General features: G+C 46.5%; 1 protein-coding gene across 2 annotated transcripts in view; it reads left to right on the top strand.

Moving 5' to 3' along the window:
• LOC144107697 (uncharacterized) overlaps positions 1 to 22,853 on the top strand; it is a 23,562-nt gene extending 709 nt beyond the window's left edge. Inside the window, exons 2-9 of one of the 2 annotated variants that reach the window (XM_077640827.1) lie at positions 1,691 to 1,920; positions 3,036 to 3,175; positions 5,246 to 5,362; positions 8,349 to 8,744; positions 10,876 to 11,016; positions 13,718 to 13,858; positions 17,366 to 17,722; positions 19,672 to 22,853. In XM_077640827.1, the coding sequence (XP_077496953.1) occupies positions 1,691 to 1,920; positions 3,036 to 3,175; positions 5,246 to 5,362; positions 8,349 to 8,744; positions 10,876 to 11,016; positions 13,718 to 13,858; positions 17,366 to 17,722; positions 19,672 to 20,643 (2,494 nt within the window). In that variant the 3' untranslated portion in view covers positions 20,644 to 22,853. The remainder of the gene's footprint in view (positions 1 to 1,690; positions 1,921 to 3,035; positions 3,176 to 5,245; positions 5,363 to 8,348; positions 8,745 to 10,875; positions 11,017 to 13,717; positions 13,859 to 17,365; positions 17,723 to 19,671) is intronic. The other variant, XM_077640828.1, reaches the window with a different exon arrangement.
• The last annotated feature ends 340 nt before the right edge of the window (positions 22,854 to 23,193 follow it).

A 23,193-nucleotide genomic window follows, 5' to 3' on the forward strand; every position in this document is an offset into this window, starting at 1 on the left:
GAGGCGTGACTGGCATCGGGCAGTTTTTACCTTTTTTCTTTGTCCTGCCATCAAACAAATCTTGACTCATCCGTGCCTATGCCGCTTTGCATAAGCCTCCAGCTGCACTGATTTTGCGGCTGTAAGTCCCGATCTTGAGTTGGTACTGTGTGTTCTGATACCGATATTTATATAGCGACCTCAGGCCCTCTGACGCACTTATACCGTTAAACTGCTGTCACTTACACCGCTGTGCACGTGCGGTACAACACGACGCGTCAAGCCGGCACAGTGCATGCTGCCGAGACCTCAACAAAAATGAAAAGTAAAAAATTATACTTCTTGTGATGCGAAACTGGAACTATCCGTGTGCTGTGCGATGTCAGTGCACGTTAAAGATCCCCAGGTGGTCGAAATTATTCCGGAGCCCTCCACTACGGCACCTATTCTTCCTTTCTTCTTTCACTCCCTCCTTTATCCCTTCCCTTACGGCGCGGTTCAGGTGTCCAAAGATATATGAGACAGATACTGCGCCATTTCCTTTCCCCAAAAAACCAATTATCAATTATCGTGTATTGCCGTCATGGGCGCGCCATTAGAATCAACACGGCTGAAGTAGCATCAGTTCCAACATCTGCAGGGGTTCTTTCTTGACTGTTGAAACTATGTATATATGTATATATGCCGTTAAGCCTTTTTACAGTTGCTTAACAATAACAATTCACCCATTCATGTTGCTCATTTCCACGTTTATTTTTAGCTTTCAGACATTATTTCCTGGTCACCTTGTGGAGTGTGTCATGAAATACTGCAGCTTAATGATCGCGAGTGTTGTGTAATCAGCCTTGCAATGCTGGAGTACATTGGTAGTCGCGTCCATTGGTGTGCAGTTTTATGTGACAGTTGGAAATCCATGCCACCTTTCCAGAACTTCACATGCAAACCAAGTTTCATCAGGCCAAGGGCACTAACCTGAAATCATCGCCAGACCACTGGATTTACCATTTACATTTTTACCATATTTACATTTAAGAACACATTAAACACATGTTTCTTGTACGTCTGGTGAAGATTCGGAAGGAAGGAGTAGTTTTTGGTAGTATGCATTACTGCAGATTGGCAGCTATCTTTTACCTACTAACAAAGCTCAACTTAGCCTAATGCTGCTCTTTGATTATCCCTTAATGTGGAAATAATTACTCTTGGCATCCATTTTGGCACAGCCATTCAAAGCCTCTTCACTTTCTTGTATTTTTATAGTTAATAAATTCATCCCGGCCTTTGAATGCACACACTGGTTTTGGTGCCACATGGCTGCGCTGTGGTACTAACTCTAGATGCTAAGTCTATAGTTATCCCTTGCTAAAAATCTCAGGTTACCCACAGTGTAACTAACTCAAAATGGCGATTGCCTAGACCTGGTGAGGAACACCTGTCTGAGAAGAGGTATATTTGATAATTGGTGTATTCGTTTATTATTGTGGCCACAGCTAGTGTAGAACAGGATTTTTTGGAAGCCAATGGGAAAGGCCCTGGTCCTGCAGTGGGGGTAGTTAGGCTGATAGTGATGATATTTCATGATGTGTCTACCTGAAAACACAGTTAAGAGACCTGCTTTTGGAAGTATGTATATTTAGTTCTTGTTCCACTTGCATCAGGGGTTGAGGGGGCATTCTACATTGGCTTGTGGTTTGGCTTGAATCCTGCCCAGATGCAAGAAGTGGGTGGCGAACTGCGGTCGGCTTGACTTGCAAGACAAGCCAGCCGAGAAGCTGTTCGCCAACTATCGGCTCTGCTCGACCCATTTCACAAAAGAGAGCTTCAGTAGCACCTATCGCAATCGGCTCGTGTGGAACGCCGTCCCCACCCTGTTTAAGCATGGGGACAAAGTCGTGTCTAAGGGCACTGGCAAACGAAAGCTACTGCCACACGGAAGCCAGCGTAAGCGATCCTTCTGGTATTCGCTTGCTGCACGACGTTTTCTCTGGGTGCTGCAGGCATGCTTGGTACGGTGGTGGCGGGGTGCTTTCACAGGGCTGTTACCTTGCACGTCATTAATAAGTTCCTTGGTTTTTGAAAGGACCAGTGTATAAGTGTATATACACTGTGTAAGTGTATTCAGTGTATAAGTAAATATTTTAAGTTTGCTCGGGGGAGGGAGAGCGAACGGCACCCTATTTGACAAGAACTCGAATGAAATGCACGGTGCCTTCATTTGGCTGTCAAACGGTCCTTGAAACTGATGTTTGCCATTTTCTGTGATATAACTATCATTTACGGCTTTTGTTCCTTCTTGGTTCCTTTGATTGCATCTTTTGCATTTAAACACTATAGTTAGCTGCTTTCTTGCATGAAATGAGAGGAAAGCCTACTTGCATGACAAGGCGTGACTGGTTGAGCATATTAATCGTTAGTCCCATGCATGGTAACTGTTGCACAAGCAACGTGAGGCCTGCTTCTGTTCACCATTCAGCCCACTAGCCATGCTATGTGATACGCAAAAAAGCGTCACGAAAGAAGAAACAGCATATTCAATGGAGAGCTTTTTTTGGAGGAGTAGAGACAGCAGTATAGCAGCCTTGATCTGAAAGCAGCAAATGGTAACCTTGAAGGGTATTAATGCTTACGGCAACCCAGTAAGAGTTAACGTGTATGTGCACAGTTTGTTACGCACTTTCTTGTATATCTTTGCACTTAGGCAGTACACAAATGGAACTTTTTGGCGGATGTAAATAGTTGCTTTCTTGGGTAGTCACTGTCAAACTGTTTTAGCCACATGGGAACCTGTTCTGCTAGCTTAGAATCTTGTGTTGAAAGTGACTGCAAGTGCAACAGGCCTTTTTTTTTTCTCTCTTTTGCTCCATTGTGCATAACTCAGCGTTTTGGCCTCTCTTCAGTTAAATTAGAATACGCTGCATATTCTATGTACATGCATCAAGAAGTTCAGGTTGTGCTGTCCACTTCTTTTGAGGTTCTGGCTGTCCTGTGTCGCCCATTTCAATTATTAAAGCTGGCAAGAAAGATATATTCACTGTGCTTGCATTTTTTGCTTTTAGAGAGGTTTCGGCGATTCTTTGGCTTTGCAAGCAAACGGCGAACATCAGTCCAGCTTCGGGCGAACACCGGAGTGCCGCCCATGGCCCCCAGCCCCCAGAAGTCAGCTGTCGAAACGGTCACTACAGTCGCTACTGACGAGGCAAGTACTGTCTAGTTGTGAACTATGGCATCCTTGGGAGTTACAGTTATATCTGTATGAGGGATATTTTGGTGGCTAAGCACCGCCACCGCTGTAGTACGTTGGTGGTAGAAATCTACACCATTCACCTGCTGCCTCAAGAAAATGTTTCCAGGAGCATAAGCAACCTATGGACATAGGAGCGTGTGTACTCTCAGGAATGTGATCTGGGGTCATATGGTTTAGTGCAGTTGGGAGTGGGTGGTCCCAAGAGGGCCTGGATTGAGTGTGATACAGTGGTCATGGTCCCCTTTTCGTCCCCAGCACAGTTCTGAAGGTCATTGTCCTTTTTTTAGTTCATATGCATTTGGACAGAGCATAGATGCAAATTTTCAGGAATGCAAGGGCACGCATGCAATCTTCCTCATGAAAACTAACAAAGGGATCTGCTTTCTCTGTCCGCAAGGATCGCTATCACTTAGTTGCATAGATAAGGGGGTAATCCATAGAAAAGTGGTTTGTTTTGGTTGTCAAGTGTGCAGAATTGAGCGGGCTTACAATGTAAGGTCTCACAAGGTCAACAATAATAGGATGTCATTCACATCATCTGTAGCTGCGAAGGAGTGTGATGTGTATTTGTGCAATAGTCTGCTATGTTATACAGGTGACAGATGCTGCCTAATGCCATCACTGGGTTTGTTGGCTTACACAACCCGCTACATACCTTGGGAATCACTGAACCAAAGCTCCACTAAAACTGAGCTATTGGGAATCCGCTTGTGCATTCAGTATCCATCACTGAGGCTCACCTGGCTGCTTGTGCAATATACCCAAGAAAAAAACAGCAAAAGAACTCAAGAAGCTGGTGTTGTACACCTTCATCTAAATGTCGCCGAGTTCAAATAGAAGTTGGCATGTATCGATAGGCTACCGCAGTCTAACCACATAGAGACCACTCACACTGAAAACAATTTTTATAAGCTATAAAGGCCCTAAAACTAAAGGTGTTACTATCAGCAGCCGATTTAGCAAGTAAAATTCATGCTTTGACATCGATTTGGGTGCAGATACCTGTGGTTATGCTACAGCGCCTTTCACTTCAAAGCGATGACAGCCCGCCCTTTTTCGTAAGGTTGTCACATATGTGAATCAATTGGCGGGAAGATTTTTCAATCCAATTTTCTCTCGGCGATAAATGTGCCTTTTCCTGCCAGACAAGCATCAAATAGTGAGAGAATCAATTTGTTTCTGAAAACATTTGTTGGATGGAGGTGTCCTCAGTGTTCTTTTAACAGTCCACATCACTTCCTGGGTGATCATTTTAAATTGCATCTGACATTCTACCTTGGCTGAAGACTGCCTGGTTGATGTGAGGTTGTCAAGTTTATGCCTAGTAGAAAACTATTGTGTCACCGTGACACCGTGAAATTCACTCCTAATCATAGCAGAAAATAAATGACACAGCCCCCATTTCACGAACCTAATAGAACTCTGGTCTGAAAGCTTTTTAAGGTCCGTAAGGTGTACGACGTATTCGTGTCTGTGCCATACGCCAATCTTCTGCTCACAAAACCAGCACTGTGAAAAAATTTGGAGGGGCCACTTAAACTCCTACTAGCATAATTGGCTAATCCCTATATATGCAGAAGGTCATTCTCTGCTTTTCATTCATGGGTCCTTGGGAGTGCTCATACCCTTCCTGACGCAGTGGTGCAGCTGTTAAGTGATGCGCCACTGCCCTGCGATGGCAGGTGCTCCCAGCGGTGGACCTTGTGCGGCCCGGGTTCCTCTTCCCGAATGACTAATCAGTAATTTAAGGAGCACCTGCCACGGTGGGCAGTTTTCTCACTCTCCTGTGGGCAGGTTGTGATAACGCTGCAGGATGACATGACCCAGTTGGTGACATGACATGACCCTGCCAAAGCCATGCTCGTGATTTTTCGCTTACAATGCCGACACCTGATTTTCTGGTGAACAGGGCCTTTAACACCATCGCGTTAATATTGTGTCTTTGCTTTGGGCAAGGTTGTGCAGCTGTTTCGAGAAGCTTTGGTGGTCTGACTTGTGTAATTGTGGATTTTGCTTTTCAAGGACCTGCCTGAGAAGCAGGCAGAACAGGGCGAAGAGGGGCCTCGTCTTCCCGTCTACATTGAGGACCACATGTACGCTGTTCCCACCGTGCACCTGCCGTTGGAGAACAGTCGAAAGGTATGCTGAACTGGGCTGCCGCACATGAAGCGCCTTTATAGTTGCTTTGGTGTCTTGCTCATTTGGGTAAAGTGTATACAGTAAAACTCGTTAAAGCATACTCGCTTAAGCTGTAGTTCCGCTTAGGACATAGCCACATGAAATCCCAGACTTGGCTTCCATTAAACCTCGCACCTGGTGCCCGCTGAAGACGGGCACTGTCTTGACTGTCTCGGGTCGAAGAGATATCGCATAACCTAGCAATGAACTACGCTGTGCTCGCAGGGAAGCGTCACCTGTGCTCCTGATGTGTAGATAGTGCCGATACGTCAATACTAGAGACTTCTAGCGGTTGCTAGCATAACAATATCATCAAAATGGACCTTGTCCGCATTACCAAGAGGAAGGGTTCTTTGCATGCATTGCGCTCCATATGGCTGGTGAATACTGGCTGTGCTCTTGAATTTGATGCAGCCGCAATTTGCGCCGAATGTGCACATGCGCATGAGGGCTTTGCATACCCCAGAAATGCTTTTGGTGGGTAGATGTGTAGGCGGAGCGGAAGTTCAAGCGCAAGTGTTGCAAATACAAGTTAGTATCGGGCTTATCATGTTGGCGTTCCATGCAGTCTTTGGCTGTACTCACTTCTGTGGCCATGATGATGGTGTTCTCCAGCTTTTCCCGCAAGAAAAGCTCTCAGCACAGCGGGTTGCTGCAGTGAACGGGGACACTTTCCAGCCCTTAAAAACAGCACTGCTCTGCTCGGATCATTTCCGTGACGATGGCTACCGTTAGAGCATGTCTGTAATGCTCGTAGTAGACCGGTCAGTCAAGTCAGCTTCACTGAGGCTGGTGCAATACTGCCAGTCATTGCTCAGTAAAAGGAGCTTGCCACCACCACCTCCGTGAACAGCTTATGCTGAATAGTTCAGCTGGCTTGTTGGGCGAGTTGGTTATGCATTTATGGAAGTCAGTGCATTGTGTATATGTGCCTCACCTTTCTGTCTGTTTCTCGAGTGCTGGTTTTGATAAATGAACAGAGAAGTCTCAGTGCATGGGATTTCTTCTGTTTATCCTCCCTTGAAGTGCGGCCGCCACGCGAGGATTGAACCAGCGAACTCATGCTAAAGAGCCCGATGCCATGGCCACCAGGCCACCATAGCATATCCTGTATGTTTTTGAGCCTTAGTCTTTAGCTTTACCATTGGATTATATCTTAGATTGCTTTAGCACAGCATAATCCGTTACTGCGAGAAACACCAGGGGGGGATCACAGTATGTTTGGCAGTGCGGATATCACTGTGCTAAAACTGTCGAATATATATCCCTAATGTAGATCCCCAAAGAGAAATAAAAAGTCTAAAGAGCGAACAATGCAACCAGCTTCGCTTCCTTCCTTTGCCTACTTGCGGCACGGAAGCAGCGTTTGTTGCCCCCTCTTCATTCTTTCCTTGAAAACATTTCCTGAGCCCATCTAGGAATGTTTCAGGCCTATAGGCTTCTCATTCTCTTTGCGAGACTCAGCTGCTTTCTCGTGTAGGCTTATTTGTAGCCTCTAATCTATTGCGAAGGCTATCAAACACATGCACGCATACTAATCAGTATCCAAAATGTGTCACTGTTGTGTCCTGTTTGTCGTTTTCAGCCGGTGTCGTGCCTCTGCTGCTGCTCGTTTTTAGTACTCTGGTGTATGGGTGCCCAGAAGCTGCTTGGGAGCATGCAGGGGAGTTTCAAGTGTCTTGGGAAATAAAAACAAAAGTCTGCAGTCAAGGAATTTGTTGTCGGGACGACTTAAGATGCAATGCATCAGAGAGTGTGTCATCCAGAAGTGCTGGCACAGGCACTAACGCTGACGTCATTGGAGTCATGGCCAGTCACAGATGGGAACGACAGCCAACACGTAGGGCGGGGCTGCAGTTATACTTTTTAAATTATAGTTGTTTGTGCATTTGTCTGCCCGGTTTGTGCAGGATATTCGTGTTGAGGGGAAAAAAATGCATAAAGTGTCAACTTTTGCTCACTTTTCTGGTAAGAGTTCTCAAGCTTTCCTTTAAGGCAACATCTAATCAATTACTGCCTAATTTAAAAGATTTCCTTTCTGTTTCCTTTTCCTCCATCATCTCACGTGACCCGGTTATTTCATATTTGAGCAAACAGCACAGAGGTATGCGAGCTTCAGGTTTGACCCCGAAGACCGAAATCATATCATGATGAATGTCATGGATAGCGAGGTCTGTGGGAAAATTATGTGCTCGACCTAAACTTTGGTGCAAATAAAGCATATACTAGAAAAGGGGTTGTAAGCTGCCACTGTGTTTGAACAACTTTGTTTCACAGTGAGGGCGGCTTCTCTATGCATTGGTTTGATGGTCTGATGGTTCTGCCCTAGGTGATCACATTACTTTTTTTAATTCTGCTGATGTAAAAATCTTAACAGAGAGAGAAAAAGGAGAGCATTTCAGGTATAATTTCCATTCCATTGGTGTTTGTTTGTGAAAAATCACCTGTGCTCACCTCTGCTACCCCTTATAAACAGTGCAGTGCTTGCAGATTTTATCATCTGCGGCTGCGTGCTTTATGGTAGCTGTGATGTGTTGTTATTCACAGTACAAAGATGCCAGCCTCTGTACTAAGGCTGCAAAAAACCTACAAGAAAGTCATTTTTCCGAGGCTAAGGAAAGAGCTGATCGGAGGCGCTGATTGAATGCTCCCGCCTCCTGGCCATGCTTGCCATTGTATTTTGGTTTGCAGAAATGTTGACATGTGGTGTGTTGACCAAATCATGTCTGCGGGGAGGTTGACATGCACATTGTCAAACAAAGGGGTACAAAGGGAGCGAGCACGGGGAAGCGCTGAACGCGTTGTGCCACTATGCCATTCCCAGCGTGCAACAAATTCCATCGCAGTGCGCCTTGAATCAGCACTGCTTTCTATCCTACTTCGTGGCCTGTTCTGTTTCGGGATGCGGGTTTTCCTTCCCCGACTCCGATTTACAACTCTACGGCAGGCCCCTCAGGATCCAGTGGCGCTGAAGGCGGCCATGGAAGCGGTGGAAGCGGCGCTGCCGCTCCTCCAGCTGAGCCAGCAGCCGCCCCTTCACCACACCCAAGGCACCACAGTGGCGGGCGGTCAGACCATCACTTACGTCACTGTGCCAGCCTCTTCCTCCTCGGCGACAGGCAGTGGCGTCGGTGGCAGCGGGGCGCAGCCCACGATTCCTCCGGGGACCACCTTCACGGTGACAACTATGCAGGAGCCCACGTCCACTGAGGTCACCATATACCCCTCCTCGTACCCTGACGACAGCTTGGATGAAGAATACATTGATGAACCGTATGACGACCCGTCTCCGAGTCACAGAGGCCGACTCATCAAGGCTCGCAAAGGGCCTAGGCTGATGCAGGTGAGGGCATATTCTACTTTGTTGTTTATTTTGGTAGTGCCTGGTTGTCGCACATTTTATTTACTGAATATGCCACTAAGTGCGCTTAGTAAAGTGCATTGCACAGAAGGAAGCATTGCATACAAATGCAAAACTAAAGAACATGACAAATTTAAAAATGAATGAATATACAAATGTTGGTAGCAATATGGTCTGGGTGTGCGTGATGTTACTGAATTACAACATGAAATATAAGTTGAGTACTGAAAGAACTATAAAACTATTCAGAGTGATGATGATAATCTTTTATGGCGCTAGGGCATCTGTGGCCGAAAGAGAACCATGGCACAAGGTGCTTTTGTCTACTCAAGGTGAAGTCAAAAACAGATTTCTCAAGCATTTCACCCCAAAGAAGCTGGGCAGCAGGCCACAGAGAAGCTTGTACTCATTTTTTCACCGGTGGGTACCCGGCAGCACTGGGGATCAAATCCTGCACCTCCCACATGTGGAGCGGATACTCAGACCATTAGGCCACCCCCATGGTCCCCATGTATACTCATTTTCATACAGCATGTGTAATGCTGTGAAAGGTGGGATAGTAGTCCACATGAAAAAATAAAGGAAGTCGTGTTCGCCCAGATCGTCACAAGTCTACTTCAGACACATTAAGGTATACAACCACTATGCAGGGACAGGTTTATAGCATTGAAGCACTGCAGCTTTCCTTGGTCACGAGGCCGGTTTACCCACTGTTATGAACGGGATGCACACCAGCCGAAGAGGATTAAAGCGAAGATTCCATCGACCGGGATGACCACGCGGTAGCGGCAATTTCGACAGGTCGTTTGACCCCACGAGGACCCCTTGATAAAAAAAGGATGTGCTGGGAACATGCCTGCGAAATTTTTCCCATGCTCTTCAAGACGTGAGGAGATGACCTTCCCTTTGTCTGGTTCGCCGCGAGATGCGACCAAGGATGGACAAGACAACGGAGGCAAGAGGAGAACAGCCCCTTCCTTTAATTAACCGCATCTGACAAGAGCTGTCCGGAACGGAGAGAGCTGGCCAAGGTTGTAGCCACGGCGCCGCACCTGTGTTTGGATGGACACGTGCAGCTTGGGGCGAAGTAGCAGTGGAACTCCGACTCCTCGTCCATTCCCACGGTGCCTCCGCGTGCTATGTGCTGTGTCACTCTCTCGATCTGTGCCTCGTGTTCAATTGGCCACCGCCTGGTGAAAGGGGCAGAGCCTTAATGTATTTAACAAGCATCCTGAGCAAGAATGAGGGCTTTGGGCACTGGCGACAAGGCTCATCCAGTCGCTCGATGTTATGAACATTTAATTCTTTACTGTTTGCTCTTTTGTACAATATGCAAATAAGCTTCCTCAACGTGCCAGTAAACCTGTCCTGGTATTTTCGTTCCCAAATGTCAAGCTCCCGTCCTTCCTCCTCCCTTCGCCGGCCTGACCACTCTACCTGAATCCCAAAAAACTGGTGGCAGCGGTGAGATGCTGCTACCCGAGACCCAACACTACCTACTTATACCTCCAGTCTGGCTCCTCGGAGCTGTCGCTTGGCACTTTGTCATGCACCTTAGGTTGAGCTTTGCACCTTGATATGTGCAGTCATCGGTACTGGTTGTTGCAAAGCTGATATCATTTCCTAATAAAGCTGATTTCATTGGTGAAGCAATGTTGTCAGTCTGTTGTCTCAATTTCAGGCTACAAGATACTAAACGAAGCTAAGTAGATACTTTGTGCCAGCCGTGATGACAGTACCGCATAAAATGCAAGCGTCACATCCATGCGAACAGGGTCACTTATTAGCGTGTGTGCATGTGTGATTGGACAGTTCCAAAACAAGTTTTTGTACAGTAACAAATTCTTTAGTGTCATCTCCTATTGGGACCCTCCATTCCAAATGGGAGCTCCTATAGTTTGCGATGAGCTCCGTTGAAAGTATGCTACCATGGCCACCGCAAGAATAGTTTTACACCAGTTTCGTCTGGTTCCAGGTTTAATACTCTGTAACTGTGGCATGAAACAGCTAGAGTTTTAAAATTTAGTTTGGATCACTAAATGTACAAATTATCAATGTCTGCACTGACATGCCCTGACTATTTGTCACAGAGAGTAAAAAAATTCATGTGCAGGATTTCCTGCTGCCTCACCTGGACAGTGGCACCTTTGGTGAGCGCTTGCAGTGGGTCGACCGTGCCAACGGCATCTTCCAGATTGGCTGGTACCACAAGAACGCAGCTCAGTGGACAAATGATGACTGTGTTGTGTTCTTGGTGAGTGTAGTAGCCTTCCCGTGAGAGGTTACGCTCAATGCTTGTTTGCACGTGTGCATGCAGCTGTAGTCAAGTTGGCTTTTAGGTTTAGAGCGAAAGCTATACTGGCCACAAACTTGCCATTTCGCCGTGGCGCTGCTCCGAGGAGATATAGAGTCAGACCTTGAGCTGTTGCCTAGCAACTGCCTCAGCTGGGCGGACGCCGCACGCTCACCGCGCCATCTGGCATGACGTCACACCGTGCGCCTCGCAGCGGAGCTGGCCTTATCCGCCCTTAAGGGCTTAAACACTAACCATTGTGTTCGGTGGCGGCATCTATGGGAATCACTGAAACCCCCGCGCACTCACTGAATAAAAAAAAGAAAAACCTTTGTCGAGGCTGGTAATGGAACCAGGGCCTTTGGCGTTTGAGGCGGAGATGCTACCACTCCGCCACAATGGCTCAAAGTTTATCATGACTAAAGGCACATCTAGTGGATGCACGGGTTTCATATATTAACTCTTCCGATGCAGAAGTCGCCGCACTTTCGCTACGTATATCCTGGCCTAACAGAGCTAGGCCATCAGCAATTTTTAATGATGGCTTTGCGTACGATATCGAAGTTTTGCTAGGTTAGCTTCTTCAGTGTTCGGTGGTTAAATGCCACTTATGATTTATGTATCCAGTAGCGCCTGCTGTTTTTTTTTCCTTAAAGCATGCACTGTAGTCGTCTGCTAAATGATCAGTGTCGGCCTTCCTTCAGAACATGCCGATACCGTTGGGAGAGAAGAAGCATTCCGTTCTGTAGGCATGCAGGGTCCTCCATTATGAGAAGGAACAAAGTTTGAGCATTCAACTAATGGTTACTCCAAATTATGTGTGGAAAGCGCAATTTTTTCCATTTTCTAGCTGGTAGTTTTCCTCCTGGCGTATTAGTGCCCAAAAGTCATTTTAAACATTAGTCCAAAAGTGATTTTAAACTTTAATTCAGCAATAACAGAATAATTCGTTCCCTTTCTAATTGGAGGGATGATGTCGCAGAGCACTAGTTAGGTTTTTCTTCTTGACACTGCCATTCTCGGAACAAACGTAATTGCCATAAAAGTTAAGTCACTTCCGACTGAGTGCAAAACTAGCATTCAAAGAAATGTTTTCTAGCAATAGAAATTCCCAAAATTTCCTAGATGGAGAAAAGGCAGCACCATGCGAGTTTCTTAACATTGTCCACGACAGTGAGGCTGGGAAGTGTGAAGTGTAGCAAGATATCCGTGCAGGCTAGTGAGCTTCTAAAGTGCAAGTTTTTATGTTTTCCTCAAGCAGTATAAGTTATATCTCTGCAACTGAATCCACAGTTTTGGCCAAATGTAACGCTCGCACTTCGCGCTTTAGGTGTATTCCTAGTATAGATGCATGAACGATGCTGTGCCATCTCTCACTCTTGATGATGGCTTGAAACTCTGTGACGTTGAGGCACTGAACTTCTGAAGCTGGAAGGCACCTGTATGTGGCGCCCCCCTGGGAGCACGCAAAAATTTATTTGCTACCCAGAAAACTGTTTCAAAACAAAACACGCGTGGGTGACGCAGGTGCAGTCCGCTTCCACGAGATGCCAACTGCTCGTGCGAGGTGGCAGGTGTGTGCTTGACAGCTGCTGCCATCTGTTGCTGGCTCCTGCTATCATAATAAACTGCACATGTGTATGAGAAGTTGGCAGTTTGTTTTCAGCCAGCGAAGCTTGGGAGGGAGGCAAAGAGAGGCATGTATGTATGTAGCAGCAGTGCAAAAAAAAAAACTTCCTAAAGCGTCTTAACTACATCCTTGAAGAAGTAAATGCGACAGCATTCAGGTTGCCTGCTGTATGATGTCTACAGTGGGTGTCTAATGTTCTTGCGACTTTCCCACCAAAAATCCTGTTGGAACCCATTCCATTGCCCATGGTGTGCATTAGTTGTCTGGAACGTTTCAGTACCTTCCATTGGATTATCATATGGGATTATACTAATACACCCGCTAATACCCACTAATCCACCATAATAAATTTTCTGGTAATGGCCTACTTCCAGAATTGTGGGTGTCCTTTTGGAATTTTTGGGGGTGGGCAAACTTTTAAATTTTGGGGGTCCCCTGATTTTCAGATTTAGCAGTGCCCTATGATTGGACCACTGGTGGTCGCATGGTGTTGCTGATGACATCGCGACCTTCTCAATCACATTCATAGATTAATGGGAGTCCTCATACCACCACAGGCGCAGTGGTGCAGCGGCAATGTGCCACTGCCCCTGCAGGTGGCTGTTACAAATGCAGGCATCGGTGGGGCCTGTGAGACCCAGGTTGCCTTTCCCGAGCTCCCATAATGCTCATGCGCAGCGCCACGGTGGGCAGGTGGCAATTACTTTGAATTTGGTAACGGTGGGCAGTTTGCTTGCAATCTGGTGGGCAGGTTGTGACGACTGCACAAGGTCACATGGCCTATCTCAGCCTTTCAGGGGATTCTGTGACAGAGAAGCCGGAAATTTTTTGTGAGATGACAATCTAAGTGCTATTGCTTTAAAAGCGAGATTGCACATAAACTTATTTAATGTGTTTGTGGTAGGGCTTTCTTATGCTGTTGGGCATGTCTCTACCCATCATAACTGCACCTTTCTTTAGCGGCAAAGAAGTGAAACCACTTTCTCTTTCCTTCAGTGTCATCACACTTGCTCATTGATGATGTCTGTCCAGGAATGGGACAGACTGAAGAAGCGTCCTGTTGCCGAAAGTCCACACTACTGGATGGAGGCCAAACAGCGCTTCCGGGCTGCCCTGGGTAAAGTCTCATATGGATGGACGCCCCCAGACAACGAACAGTTCAAGAACGTCAAGGTGAGCGCTTGCTGCTCTTGCCTGCGCTCCTAGCAGCCGCTGACGCATAGCGGATTGCGAGCACGCACATTGCACCATTATCAGGCGTGTGGCACGAGCGGTTGTGATGATTGTTCTTGTTAGACCATTCCTGTAGACCGAATGCACAAGAATAGGAAAAAAACAGGCCCTTGCATGAAGACAAACAGAATCGTTGTGTTCTTTTGTTCATACACAGTCAGAACTTACTGCCATCATAAGTAGCATGTGTGCACTTTCAATGATGTATTGGCAGTTGCTGGCGCATATCTTGTGGCCATTGGGGACTCCAAGCCATGTCAGTGCCGATACTTTGCGATAAAATGACTTAGCTTTCTGAGAGGTTGTCTGGAAGTGCTTAACTAAATAGCAAACTTGCCACGTGTTGGTTTCTGTATTTTTCAGGCTTTGATATAAGTTGCTACATAAATGCCCGCAGAGATCCCCCCCCCCCATTGGGCAGCCATGGTTTTGCCGCCCACCAACCAGTCCGGCTGGCCACAATGTCTGCGGTCACCTGCCCATCACTCAATTAGGTCTTTACTTGGCTTGGACCCAAACAACACTAAACTAGCCAATAGATAGCGCACAGAATTGTCCTGCTCAGCAGACTTGCTCACTGTTGGCACCACAGACGCGCCGGCTGTGGTGCATGCAAGGAAGCATTTTAGCGTGGCCACGGTATTGCTCACATGAATACCGTGCATCTATCTGCAGTGCAGGCACGTGCAGATACTCTTTCTTGACTCATTTTTGTTTGTAGCTAGGCATTCAAGTTCCCGCGCTTACAGAAGAATGAGGAAGCAGTGGAGATGGGGATCATGCTGCTTGCACTTCCTGCCCTGTCTCCACAAAAACAGAACTATGCCGTGAGACAACACACGGATGACACTACGCAAGGCTTCTGCTTCTTTCAGCCACCCTTTTAAGTTGCCTGAATGAGATTCATGATTCAAGAGGGCGAGAATTATGTCGGAATAAAACAGGCGCTGCGAAAACAGCGCAGAAGTGCACGCATGCCCACCGCATCCCATCTATGGATAGCTGCTCCAGCAAACCTGCAGAGCCATCACAAGACATTCAGCGCACGCAGAACTGTTGCGAGTGACGATTGCTGGAGCTGCAAAGACCTGGAAATTCTAAAGAAGTGTGTTGCTGTTCGCAGTCATTAACAATAAAGAGACGGTAGACATTTGATGTGTGAATTCTCCACGTGCCAAAATTTAAGTGAGCTTTCATTCAGTGCACTCCTACAGCTTCCCTGACCTGCTACTATGTTTCACGACTCGTACACTTCTTTTTCTGGAGTTCAGTGATGAAAGTAACAACGGGGTTCTTCTCTACTATCATCGTTGTTTCTCACAAAAATACCATCCTTCTCTGCACCTAATTGTCGTACTGGTAGGTGCCCACGTTTCTGGATCAAGCTGTCAGTTTAAGAATAGAAGATGTCCCCCCCCCCCCCCCCCCCCACCTCCACCTCCTTACTTTCTGGTCAGTAAATGGACATCTCTGAAGAACACCTGGGGAGAACCCTGGTAGACGGTATCTTGTTTCAAAAACCTCAGCAGAGGGTAAGGTAGTCCTTAGGTTAGTTAGACCTTTATAATTAACTAGACAGGAAAAAATGTGCTAGATACAGCAAAGGGTCATTAATTATCAACCCCCATTAATTCAGAAATCCGGGTAATTTGGACTGCCGGCTCAGTCTCGGCCAATGCCTATGTAAGTCTGTGGCGTTGGACGCTCGCTAATTCAGGCGCTATGGCTCTCGCACCGGTTAATTCGAACAGGCTCCTCAGGAGCCTGCGTCTCGGTATGACTGGTGTGGTAAGAGGTCATTGAAATAGCCTTACTGAAAAGCGTGTGACGGCAGGCGTGACGAACAGACGGCCCCATCTCCAAGAACAGTCCGGCTGCTTAGTTTCGGTTTCACTTTTCTGAGCTTCGCGCCAGCCACAGTGCGGTCATCTTGACCAGCCAGCATCTTCCAGCCAACTTAACCTAGCTGAGCAGCACCGTTTCAGGCACTGCCTCGAGCTTCACTGAGCACCACTGCCACCTGTTCTCATCTCAAAATCTGGCAACCATTGCCCAGTATTTCACCAAATGAATCTATCATGATGCAGGCAGTGCTTGACAGTTTTTTCGGGGGTCATTCGATAATTTGAACTTTCAGATAATTTCAGCATTTTTCCCAATCCCTTGAAGCTCGAATCAACTAGCTTTTACTGCACTAAGGAAAGTTACTCTGAGCAGCACTCATTTGGTTTTGCTCGTATAGAAAGCTTCATTTTCTTAATATTTTGCACATTTTTTTTCTGTAGCACCCTGTATAAACCTTTGAGTCCCATAGACACATTAACTGGTGAGCTTTATTTTCTTTGTGCAACCATTGCTCTTTAAGAGGAGGTGTGAGTTGAAAAACGTTGATTTTTGATTGCGAGAGTGAACCCACATGTTGGGGGGGGATTGGGGGGGGGGGGTGGGGGGGCATTTTATTTACGAAACTGTCACCGCAGCGGAGATCAGAAATGTATCAAGTTGCGGAAACTCGGACCTTGGTATAAGAAAACATGTAGACAAGCTTTCTTCAGAGGGTCAAGCGCATATAAATCTTTCGCTTGTTGCAGCATGCAAGGGCCCTTGCACACAACAAGGCAGTGTTGAAGTATGCGCATCATTTTGGTGAAGTTATGAGAGGTCCCTTTTGTGATGGTCTCCTGAACTAGCAAGGCAAGGCTTATCTCCTAAACCTTCACAAACAGTGCTGGACCGGTATGCATGCATTTTTGCTTTAGGATCCAAAATATACGATATTCTGTGCACCTACACTTTTGTGTGGGCAGGGCCAGAAAAGGATAATTAAGGGCTGCACTGCCTCCGTATTTGTCACCCATTTCCTCATTTCACCATGCAGTTGGTTGCTAAATTTGGTAAAAGTTCTCTTAGAAGGTACCTTGGCAAAATTTGTTACTTAAATCCATATTCTAGTAATAAATTGTAATAATTGTATTTTTCAAAACTAGGCATAGACCCCCAGGGTTACCTAACTAAACAGTCATCTAAGAAATCTCGTCGTTAGCATAAACACTACATTGAACCCATTTTTGCCCGCACGAATGCCTATAAGAATTCATTTTTTCCTATTACGATTACTGATTGAAACGCATTGCTGCCTCATGATTCTGCTTTGCTTGCCTGCCCTGAGTAATTTCAACCGTCGGTTGGCACTGTCCGTGACGCGCTGTGTTGTTGACACTGCTTATTGTTTCTTTCATCCTGTGCCTATTTAGCAATGTATAAGTGTTGGTCGTCCTTTTTTTAGTACTTGTTTCATCGTCATGTGTGTTGTTTTTTCCTTTCAAGGTCGAAGCTTTGTACTCCATTTTGTACTGTGCCTCTCCTGCTTGGACCATATTTGGTCTGCAGTATGAGACAAATAAAAAATAAAAATAAATCAATGAACTAAATGAACAAATATTGCAGCTACGCAGGATCAAGTGGACAGATGACATGCAGCCACCACTGGAAGGTCACTGGAAGCCATGGAATGCAGCCACCACCATGGTGCCAGCAGGGAGGGTCCACCGGCCAACAATCAGCCGCATCGAGCGGTTGGTGGCGCCTGAGCCTGCGGTGGAGGAGGACGAAGAGGAGGAGGACGACGACGCAGACTGTGGCATCAACGGCGGACCGGCAGTGTGCCACCAGTGTGGCTACGTCACGAGAAACCTGCGCGTATTTCTGCGCCACCGCATGATGCACCGGGACGTGCGCGCCTTCTGCTGCCGTTACTGCCCGCAACGCTTCTGCCTGCCGGAGAGCCTCTTCTTGCACCTGCAGGTGAGAGCGAGGAAGCAGATGTGATATTCAAAGGGGGGACACTTGTCTTAGACCTATTTTCCTTGTTTTTTGTCCAATCCTAATAAAACTGCATCACGTTGCTCAGTTTTTATACTGATTACAAATATGAAATTGCGTTTTTAACTAATTCATTACTTTCTAAGATATTTAATTTTATTTAGTCATTTATTAGTATATCGGTACAAAAAAAAATGCTCAATAAAAAACGATCTTGACCCATGGTTACATAGTATGGTGAGTAAAGAGTGCAATAATCAAAGCAGTTTTTCCATTTTACCCTCATTAGTAATTTTACAGGACTTAGAATAGCAGCATTCAAAGTGTAAATATCGTGCATCGATAAACTTTGAAAAATTACAAATTCTTGAAGCGTGATTGAACAATTGTGCTTCGATTATTGCATACGTTGTGCCTTCAGCTTCCCTTAGCAAACAGTATGACATGTTTATCTGTCCTAGACCTTGAGATATTGACGTACAAAGACAGCCAGATGTCCAAAATTTTCGCGGTGTGAAATCGCCTGCTCCTGAACAAATTGAGCCCACACAATGATCTAAATTTAATTTTATGGTCAAAATGCCGATTTCCTGGAGGAGAAAACTGGTAGAGTTGAATAATGATAGCTATAGGCTCCAAAAATGTCATTTTTAAAAAATTGATTTTTGGGTCGTTTTTTGGTCCCAAAGACCAGTGTCCCCCCTTAAGTGAACGGAATTCGTACTCACAGCAGTTCCACTTTGGATGTGGTCACGCGAAATCCTAGATTCAGCTTTGATTAAACCTCATGCATTTAGTGCCCGCTTACGACGTTCCGGCTGATCGTGAACGCCTCGGTTAGCATGTACCTATCATCACATATGAGGCTGAAGGGGTCTCTGGTAAAGCAGCCATGAGCTGAGTGCTGAGGTACTTGAAATTTGGCAGAACTAAGCGAATGTTTCGTGATGATGAAACACATCTACGATTGCAGTGAGCAACCATAGTTGATACAACATGCCATGCTCCGAGGCTGTCGGCGAATCTACGTGGAAAACGCGGCAGTCTCTGCAGCTTTCACTGTTTTAACGTCAGACTATGTGGCGCTACAATGGTTCATGGTCAAAAGCTGTGAAACATAAGACTTGAGACAAGCAGTGTGTGCCCATTATTACCGTTCAGCTGTTTGCACGGTTCCGGCGCCGATAGCTGCCATGTGCCGGAAGCAGGGGCGGCAGAGAGTACCAGTGCTATGAGGCAAAGAGTTCGTTTCCTAGGGCACCGTTGGCTGTGAGGACTGAAAGTGTGGACTTTCGGAACGAGACAGGGCCCTTCACGGCCAGTCGGTGGTGGTGGCTGCATGACCGCGTGTTTGGTTGGAGAAAATGTCTCGTAATTTTCTATGCATTATTGCCAACCAGACAGGCAATTCTATCAGAATGTTTAGTTTGCGCTCTCCTCCAGTCCGGCTGTAGTGCTTCCAGCTCTCTCGCCTCCTTTGCTCTTGTAGGTGTGTTGTGCGAGATGTGGTAGAGGTGGCGGCAGCTGCTGCTATAGCGCGATTGCAAAATGTCTCCGTCTTTATGACTTCAGGTGATGAAAGCTAGCAATGGACATTGTCAAGGGGATTTCACCTACATGTTTTCGTTTTGGTTTCCATTCTCCATTGTCCTTCTGAGTCTTCACATGAAAACTGGATTATAGGGAAAACCTGCATGTAGAAAAAATTGTGGACGTTTAACAATTTATTTTTTATATCCAGGTTTAATTACATTGTATGATTCAGAACACAACAATGCTGCTGCTAGACACTTAAAGAAACGCTTCATAGTCATAGTGCTGAAACTTGGGTGCGAATATAGATTGGCAGTTTGCATCTTTTTTTAGTGACCACTAATGAAACGTCAGCAGCTCCAATGCACTTGATCTGTGTCATATCTGGCTTCTTCTAGGTGCACACGGAGAAGCACCCATACGCCTGCTCGAGCTGTGGCGTGCGCACCCGGCTGCTGCTGCAGCTGTGGAGACACGAGCTGCGCAGCCTCGCGCAGCGGTTGTGCCTTTGCCACCGCTGTGGTCTCATCTGCCACATCCGTGAGAACCTGCGCCAGCACCTGCTCAAAGTGCACAAGGTCTCCGTGAGCTCTGCATTCTGCACAAAGCCTTTCCAGGTCTGTCCCGGGCCTAGCACACCCACCAGAAAGACCAAAACCAAACCTTCTCAGGCGGCCGCTGCTGCCAAGAAAACGACCCAGCCCGGTGGAAAAGCAGGCGTGAATAAGGAGCCTGCCAGGGCAACAGGTAAGCCGAAGGGAAAACCAACGGCAGCAAAATCAAGAGTGGACAAGGCAGGGCAGGTGGCAAAGCCGAAGTCAGCAAAGCCGGGGAGGAAGAAGCAAAGGCAGGCGCAACCAGCTGCCAACAAGCTGAAACCTGTTGCTACTAAGGCCAAAAAGCCGGCGAGAGGAGGCAAGGTCCCCAAGCTGAAGCCTTCCAAGCCTGTGGCAGCAGCTGTTGTGAGGCCCAAGCGATCGGCCGATGGCAAGCTCTCATCCACCATGGCACCGAGTGCAAAGAGGTTGAAGAGAGACCAAGACGAAACCAAGGTTAGCTGCATCGTGGTGACCAGCTCCAATGGCGATTCGAACCAAATGTCTGACGTGCAGCACGACGAGTCCGAGTCAGAAGTTGTGACAAGCGGTGCCGTGCCAAGTGAACATGACATTTGTGTTGGGGGCTCTGTGCACACAGCAAGAAAGTCAGTCCCAAATACGACCTCGGCGGTGGCCACGATAATGGCATACCAGATGCCTTCGGGGGAGCTGTCGCTCAGCATGCCGGTGCCGGCCATGGCAACCTCTTTGGAGCAGGGCAGGCGAAGAACACAGCGCGTTCGCACCCCGAAGCGTAAGATTGATGCCTGAGAACTGCCATCATCGAGTTGGAAGGATGCTGGCATGTATTACCGTATTCACTTGTATAACGAATGCAGTTGCACAGTAAAAGCACCCCGTATATTAGTCCATAAATTCTGAAAAATTTTAATTGACAAAAGTTAATTCTACCGTTTTGAAAGTTGAAAACCACACTAGCTAGACATACGCAAAGGTGGAAGAACAAGGAACAAATGCTAAGAGATACACCGTATTTACTCGCATAATTTGTGCGTTTCTTTTTTTTCAAGGCGTATAGGCACCTAAAGTTTGGGTGCGTGTTTTCTTGTTTGTAACGATGCATAAGGCATTATTATACATGGATTACCACATGGTATTCTCCTACGGCCGCTAAATAATTTATAATGCCATTTTTTTCTCGTGCTCTTTCGGTTTCAACAACCGAATGAGGACTATGACGCCAACGTGTGCCGACAGGTAATGGGAGACATGAAAAAACTGCATTATATAAACGCTGCTTCCACATACGTTGTCATTTTGGCTCCTGAGGAAGGCTGGCTTCAGCACTGCAGCAAATTAAAACGATGAGGCAGATATCATATGGACGTCTTTGCATGCCTCATGTGACACAAAAGCACTCTTTGACGTTACAGCCATCATTCGGTTGTTGAAACCAAAACCACAACAGCATGACAGAAAAAATTTGATTATAAATTATTTAGCGGTCGTAGGCGAATATCACATGATGATTCATGCGTAGTGTCTTCCGCATCATTGTAGAGAAGAAAACATGCCACCACCAAGATTAGGTGTCTTTTAAATTAAGGTTTTTCAAGAAAGCGGTGTACAATTACACATATTTTGCGAACACGTCCTAAAATCCCTCCAAAGGTTGTAAAGCGCAATATATACCGTGTGTTGCCACCTTTACGTTGACCCCCCCTGACTTTACACCCTTCACTGGCAGAAAAAAAAGTTGATTTAGAAAGTTGATTTAGTATAGATGGACACATACCTCCTCCTGCTCACCCCATGTTATGTAGTAACCCTGCAGGATAGCATGACAGCGCATGCGCAGCCCAAAGCAATAAATGTGTAACTATACAGTCGCAAAGCCAGTAGTCATAGGCAAATGGAGGTAAAAGGCGATAAGACGGCGCTATTGCGTGTGGCCCGGCTGACTAACAGCAAACTGAACAGTGAACAATGAGTAGCTTCGAATTTCGGCAACTGTTTGTCCAGGTAAGCGACCGCCAGCGAGAATGATCTAGGTAAACAGTGTGCAATTCGACCCTTTCGACCTCGCATCTTTTGCAGCCGAACACGGCGATGCGGCCATGTCGATCTTCCCACGCCTGTCTGGTGTGCACCCACGTGCCTGCTCATGGTGTGGCGCAGCATGGAGAGCAAAATGTGCGAGTAAAAGTTTTTTTTAGAGCGATAGCTGTTAGGCACCCGTCTCTGGGTTTCACATCGTAGTCTACCGTCGCTGGCGTAGCCTGTGGGTGGGCGCGGCCGGTCAACGTGGGTCACATAAGCCCACGGGTGGCCCTGTTTTCAACACCCGCCTGCCATTGCAGGGGTGCATCACTTGACCACTACACCGTTCCACCAGGAATATATATCCCCAAAACTAAATGCCTAAACAGCTATCGCTGAATCTCGCGTTACACAGTCGTAACCATCCTGTGAGTTGTTTCGGAAACCCGGAGTGCGCAAATTACGTGAGCAAATACGGCATACCTCCTTGTTACCACTAGATCCTTGTCGTTCTTCTGCCTTAGTGTTTGTTTTGACAGTGCCCTTTTAAACTTTCTAAGCTATAAACCTTGAACCATCCAGCCTACAGTAAATGTTATTCTGCATTATAAATGCACCTCCCAAGTTATCTAGTTTTTGACAAAAAGTGTGTTATTGTGCAAGTAGATACGGTAATCATTAATCTTTGCACAGTCAATCTATGGTTGCTTCATTTAAGGTGCAGGCCAGCTTAGAAAATGTTTCCTACTTTTTGTACAGTCTTTTCATAATGCCCATCTGTAAGCCATTCTGCATTGTTGAACTGAAGGAAAAGGGGAATGGAAGAACTGAGAGTACTGGGTAAAAGCGCAGTCTTTACTACTCGTAGTTGCGCTCAGTATCACAGTTCACAGCAGTCCGTGAGCGGCACCTCTGCCTTAACTTTGGTAGGTAAAAACAGCACTGCAAGAAATTATTTCACACAACCCGAGGCAAACCATTAGAAAAGGAAGGAGACAAAGGATGTGACAAGCGATGCCTATATTGTGCATCTCTTACGTTTTATTGCACCTGTAAACATACTGTTTGGTGGGTTCAAACTTGGTGGGTTCAGATATTGATTAGCCTGGAAGGGTGCATCATTTTTGCTGAATTTTCTTTTTCTCATAACTCTTTGTGGCAGCAAAGTTGTGACAGCCGCACTTGGTCATGTGGAAGTTTCGTAGTTTGGCGGTGGACTTGTGTAAGTTCTTTCTGTGTTTTAGGGTTGCTGCTTTGATCAGAAAGGGAAAAAGCATTGTTAGAGGCAGTGCCTTGTTTATCATTTGCACATATTCATTT

This window comes from Amblyomma americanum, chromosome 10 (genome assembly GCF_052857255.1).
Source record: "Amblyomma americanum isolate KBUSLIRL-KWMA chromosome 10, ASM5285725v1, whole genome shotgun sequence".
NCBI classification, from domain to species: domain Eukaryota; kingdom Metazoa; phylum Arthropoda; class Arachnida; order Ixodida; family Ixodidae; genus Amblyomma; species Amblyomma americanum.